This window comes from Antechinus flavipes, chromosome 2 (genome assembly GCF_016432865.1).
Source record: "Antechinus flavipes isolate AdamAnt ecotype Samford, QLD, Australia chromosome 2, AdamAnt_v2, whole genome shotgun sequence".
Classification (NCBI taxonomy): Eukaryota; Metazoa; Chordata; class Mammalia; order Dasyuromorphia; family Dasyuridae; genus Antechinus; species Antechinus flavipes.
The window spans coordinates 98,506-104,427 of NC_067399.1; the positions used below are offsets into that span (position 1 = coordinate 98,506).

The following is a 5,922-nucleotide window of genomic DNA, read 5'->3' on the forward strand; positions in this document are numbered from 1 at the left end:
TTTAAGGCCTTGAGATTACTTTTCCCTGAAATTTTTGGTAATTTCAGTCACTCCCCCCATTTTCACCAATTTCTTCTTTTCCTCATCATTTGCTTCCTGACTCCTTCCCCTCTGATTGTGCTTTCCTAAGGATCTGCATCTCAGATTCCTCCCATGGTGGACAACTCATGGTTCACCAACCTTGGTCTTTATGCCAACTGACTTTGGGTGTAGTTAAGTGGCACGAGGTTTTCAGAACATTTAACATGTTTTGACTTTTATCATCATGCCAGCCTTATAAGTAGATTCTAGTTATCAGTTAAATTTATATCATTTTTTATATCATCATTTACATCATTTATAGATGAGGAAATTGAAGTTTGGAAGTTTTCTATTATTTTTCTGAGTTAGAGAATTTCCCACTGCCAAAGGTTATTTGATTCTTTTGTCTATTTTTCTATATGTCCCAGTTCCATAACTTCACAGAATTCTGGGGTAAGAAGGAAAATGCTTAATAATATTTCACCAACTAAAACTGATGCAATATCAACCAATTTTAAAATAATATAATATATATTCTCTGGTGCAGGTACAATTAAGAATTTCAACTAGCATCTGGTCCAGTAGTTTTTCATTGGACACAGTAGGAAGTTATGGTTGTGTAAAGTGTCCTGCCAATAATATGGAATATCTGGTAAGATGCTACATGTTTTTATTAGTTTTATCTTCTCTTCACATTTACAAAAAAATGGTAGTAATCCACTGTACTCGATAGTATTTTTCAAACTTGATATCTGGATAATCAGTATTTTATGTGGATTACGTTATTCTCTGGACATGTCTTTGTCTCCAAATCATTGGCTACACTGGTCAATTTTTAGAATATTGTGATTGAACTGTTCTTATGCTCATTTAAACTGATTTTTATTTAATGTTTGAAATTCCTTCAATTTTTTTGCTATAGTGATATGGTGTTAGAAAAGGCAAATACTATCTTTAATTTTTACTAAATTTATTCACAGAGTTGGCTGTATAGACAAAATGTATCAAAATTAGCAACTATTTTGATATTATATTGAAATTTCATAATTAAAAATGGTAATATATTGTCATGTGTCATGGTTTTTATAAATATTCAAAAATTATATGTTTATTTTAAATATATAATTTAAATATATTTAAAATATTTAAATTATATTTAATATATTTTAAAATTATTTTAATTTATATTTAAAATAATATATTTTTATTTATATTTAAAATTATGTTTGAATTTTTATATTTAAAATTAAGGAATAATAATTCAGGAATTATTTATATCTATACTTATGCACTCGTTTGCTATTGATGAATTAGGGAAATTATACTTTTTGCATTGACTGCCAGTGATGTCAGAGACAAAGGACAATATTTTGGATGTTCAATTTAAATGCTTAATTTAATACTTAATTTAAAAATATTTGCAGCATTAAAATGATAATAGCCATGAAAAATTTTAAATAATTTTAATTTGAATTCTTAGGTGTCTTTTTTTTTGTTGGTATTTAACTAAAATAGGTGGATGAAGCATAGTACTAACCTGTTTTCCTTTCCTAGGTTGGAGTTAGCATCAAAATGAGCAGTTTTAATCTAACAAGGATAGTTACACTGACTCCTTTCTTTACTATTGCCAATAAGTCTTCAATGGAATTGGAAGTTGGAGAAATTGCACCTGATGGCTCATTACCAACAAATAAATGGAACTATATAGCCTCTTCTGAGGTAAAATATTTCATTAATATTATTATAAATGATTTTTCTAATAAATGATGGTATGTATGTAGGAAATGCATTTGTACTTAGGAAATACCTTTCTCTTTGTCCTTCTGAGAACCACAGTGGCATTGTCTTTACAGATTTCTATATAAAGTCCAACAGCTTTGAAAAGGTTTTTTTTTCTCTTTATATTATAAAAATGTATATTATTCATACATAAGACATATTGATAATATTATCTCACAACACAACTTAACCAGCTATTGAAGGAACAAATATTGAACACTTTCTGCACTCTATAGTTGCAGTAGAAGAATTCATGTCTGCATTCCCATTAAGGTGGTAAGACTTCCACACATGAAACATCTTAGCAGTACAATAATGCTATAAAAACTATTAAGATATGAAGTATAAAATGGTCAGAGCATTCTAGGCCCTCTTATTTTGCAGAAACTCTGAAACTCAGAGAAATAAAGAAACTCATCAAGAATAATAAAGTTCAGTGGAATTCAAAGGAGGAAAAAAATCACTATGGGTTGCAATGGCTGGAAAAAGGGAGACCTTGACCTGAACCTGGAAGGAGGAGAGGAGGATTTGGAGATAAAAGTAATAGTTTGTGTTGTTTGAATATTAGGGAAAACAAAGCTAAGAATTAGTGTCGGCCTTGGTTTTTCAGGAAAAATAAGTCAACATTAAGAAACATTTACATAGGGAGGAGAAAGAAGAAAAAAAGTTTTATGTGATAACCTTGTTACTAAAAGGGATAGCAGCTCATTAATAATAGATTTGCAATTTCATGTGTAATCATCTTTTTTTTTTATTATGCCGTGTTATAGAAATGCTTATTTTATTCCATAACTTAAAAATAAAATGAACAAAAATATTATATTTTTTGGAAAAGATAATGAACTCTATTTGGGACATGTTGAATTTGAGATGTCTCTGGGACATACCATTTGAGATGTCCAATAGGTGTTTTGATGACATGGTGATCTCTAGTTAGCTGGAATTTGGAGAGAGATATCTAAGAATCATCTGCAGTGAGTTGATAAGATCATTAAGTGACATAGAATAAATAGACAGAAAATAAAAGAGGATCAATGACAGTACCTTGAAGACATTCAGATTTAGTGGACATGACACAGATAAAGATTTAGCAAAAGATCTTGATAGGGAGGAGAAGTAGGAGTGTCACAAAAAAAGTCTATTAAAAGAGAAAGTCCGGGGGGGAGGGGAACATATTAAAAGTGTCAGATGCTTCATGGAGTTCAAAATAGATTAGAATTAAAATAAGGACATTGCATGTTCAAATAATATATGATTGATAACTTTGGAAAAATAATTTTCTTTTTAAATCATGAGCTTTTAGAGGGTTTAGAAGAAAGTAAGAGAAGAAACAGAGGCATCAAATGTAGATTGCTTTCTTTAGGTGTTTTAAGATTGGGTGGAGAGATCTCAAGTGACAGCTAGTAGAGTGGTGGTTGTTTTGATCAAATGAGGATTTTTTTAAGGATATGTAGACATATGGGTGTATTTGTATGTAGTGGGTTAGGAGCTAGTTGATGGAGATTTAAGATAAAACAGACAGTAGTGATAATAGTAGCATGATCTGCTGAAGATGGAAATCAAGATATGTACAGAAAGCTTGGCTTTGGCAAGGAAATAAGATAAATTAGCCTTAGAATTTCAGGGACTATCTAGTGATGCAAGAATTCCTCTCTAAATTATTATCCAAAAATTATCATATCTTTTCTTTTTTTTTCTTTTTTTTTAATTAAAATTTTTTATTTTTCAAAACATATACATGGACAATTCATCACATTAGCCCTTGTAAAACCCTATGTTCCAATTCCCCCCTTTCCCCCACGCCTTCTCCTAGATAGCAAGTAGTCCAATATAGGTTAATTCCAATATATGCATACATATTTATACAATTATCATGTTGCACAAGAGAAAAAAGAGAAGCAAAATAAAATGCAAGCAAACAACAACAGAAAGAGAGAATGTTATGTTGTGTTCCACACTCTGTTCCCACGGTCCACTCTCTGGGTATAGATGGCTCTCTTCATCACTGAACAAGTGGAACTGGTTTGAATCATCTCATTGTTGAAGAGAGCCACATCCATCAGAATTGATTGTCATATAATCTTGTTGTTGCTCTGTGCATTGATCTCCTGGTTGTGCTCATTTCACTCAGCATCACTTTATGTAAGTCTCTCCAAGACTCTCTGTATTCATCCTGCTGTTCATTTCTTACAGGGCAATAATATTCCATAACATTCATATACCACAATTTATTTATTCATTCTCCAATTGATGGGCATTTACTCAGTTTCCAGTTTCTTGCCACTACAAAGAGAGCGCTGCCACAAACATTTTTGCACATATAAGTCCCTTTCATTCCTTTAAGGTCTCTTTGGGATATAAGTCCAATAGAAACACTGCTAGGTGAAAGGGTATGCACAGTTTACAAGTTTTTTAGTATAGTTCCAAACTGCTCTCTAATATAGTTGGATCAGTTCACAGTTCCACCAACAATGTATCAGTATCCCAGTTTTCCTGCATCCCCTTCAACATTTGTCATTATCTTTTCCTGTCATCTTAGCCAATCGAGGTGTGTAGTATACCTTTTCTTTACAGCAGATCTTTACTTTTTTATGTCATGGACCAAAATTATGGATTATTTCTCAGAATCAGGTTTCTAAATGAATAAAATAAATACATAGATAGAAGTACATAAAAGTGTAAAGGAAATATATCAAAATTCATTTATCAAGATATTTGTGGACCTTGAATTAGGAATCCTTTGTTTAAAGATATATAATAAAGTAAAATCCCTCAAGACATCTAGTTTTATTTTGGTTCACTTGTGATTTTAGAGATATACAAAGTTTTAGAAAACTAACAGCTTTTTAAAGACTAAAATGTCAGGTGTACAGGCTAATAGGCATCTTTTATATTTTCAGTGTCTTCCATTTTGGCCTGAAAATTTGTCAGGCAAACTTTGTGTGCGTGTGGTGGGCTGTGAAGGATCCTCCAAACCATTCTTTTATAATCAACAAGATAATGGCACTTTATTGAGCTTAGAAGAACTGGTAAGTTTTGAGTTATTGTCAGACTGTCATCATTTTAAAAATTTCTTTAAAGATAATCTAGTGTGCTACTTTAAAAAATTTACTTGTATTCATTTTATGAAAATCTCATGGAATAATGGTGGATAAATTAGAATCTGACAAGTGTTTGGGAAAAGGAAATTTTTATTTCAGAGCAAATGGTAAACAGTTTTTCCTTGAAAACTTTTTTTGAATTTTTAAATTTAATTTTTGGATTAATTTTAATCATTTCTCATTCTTTCCATCCCAATAATAGAATGGAGGTATCTTGGTAGATGTAAACATTGCTGAGCATTCAACTGTGATAACCTTTTCTGATTATCATGAAGGATCTGCACCTGCCCTAATCATTAACCAAACACCGTGGGACATTCTTCAATATAAACAAAAGTATGTAAAGAATTAATGGGAAGTACACATTTCTTATAGCTATATATATATATATATTTCCTTTTACAAATTTAGTCTATTCATTTAAACATTTCTCTTCCTTTTCTTTCATTATCTGTTGAGCAAACATAGTGAGAATTTATATTCTTGTAATATCTGATATCAGGTGGAATGATAATACTAAATAAATGATATAATAGGAATTATCAAAAAGCCTTAAAATGGGGAATTATTTGAATTAATAGTATACATTTTATATGTTTCTCCATTTTCATTTTATCATTTTTCCTTTTTGCTCTGTCATTTGTACTTTAGTGGATCACAGGAAGAAATGGTTTTACTACCCAGACAAGTACGACTCTTTGCTTGGGCAGATCCTACTGGCACCAAAAAACTAACATGGAGATATGCAGAAAATGTGGGAGAACATGACCTGTTAAAGGTATGACTTTAAAAGATATGTATTCTATTAAATGTAACCATTTTTGGATGTGAGGACATTGAATAGGATGACTATACAAAAAAATACTATACTTGCCATTTGATACTATGTGAATGACTAGTTTATATGAAGGAGATTTCCATTTGGACTAAAAGTTTAGTCTATTCACAAGCATTTCATTGTATACTAAGGTTAACAGTGTATTGGAAATAGAAGGGAAAAAATGATAGTTTAGCCTTTTAG

General features: G+C 30.9%; 1 protein-coding gene across 1 annotated transcript; it reads left to right on the plus strand.

The window, feature by feature from the left end:
• Positions 1–572: 572 nt before the first annotated feature.
• Positions 573–5,685, plus strand: LOC127552307 (intermembrane lipid transfer protein VPS13C-like). The gene is made up of 5 exons (XM_051982879.1): positions 573–673; positions 1,576–1,740; positions 4,701–4,829; positions 5,104–5,237; positions 5,553–5,685. The coding sequence occupies exons 1-5, from the start codon at positions 662–664 to the stop codon at positions 5,683–5,685; spliced, it is 573 nt and encodes a 190-aa protein (XP_051838839.1). The 5' UTR covers positions 573–661.
• The last annotated feature ends 237 nt before the right edge of the window (positions 5,686–5,922 follow it).

What these genes read in the sequence shown, in the direction of transcription:
- LOC127552307 (XM_051982879.1), top strand. An exon ending in ACTATATAGCCTCTTCTGAG is followed by an intron (nt 1,741 to 4,700) that starts GTAAAATATTTC and finishes TTATATTTTCAG; the next exon opens with TGTCTTCCATTTTGGCCTGA. An exon ending in ATTCTTCAATATAAACAAAA is followed by an intron (nt 5,238 to 5,552) that starts GTATGTAAAGAA and finishes TTTGTACTTTAG; the next exon opens with TGGATCACAGGAAGAAATGG.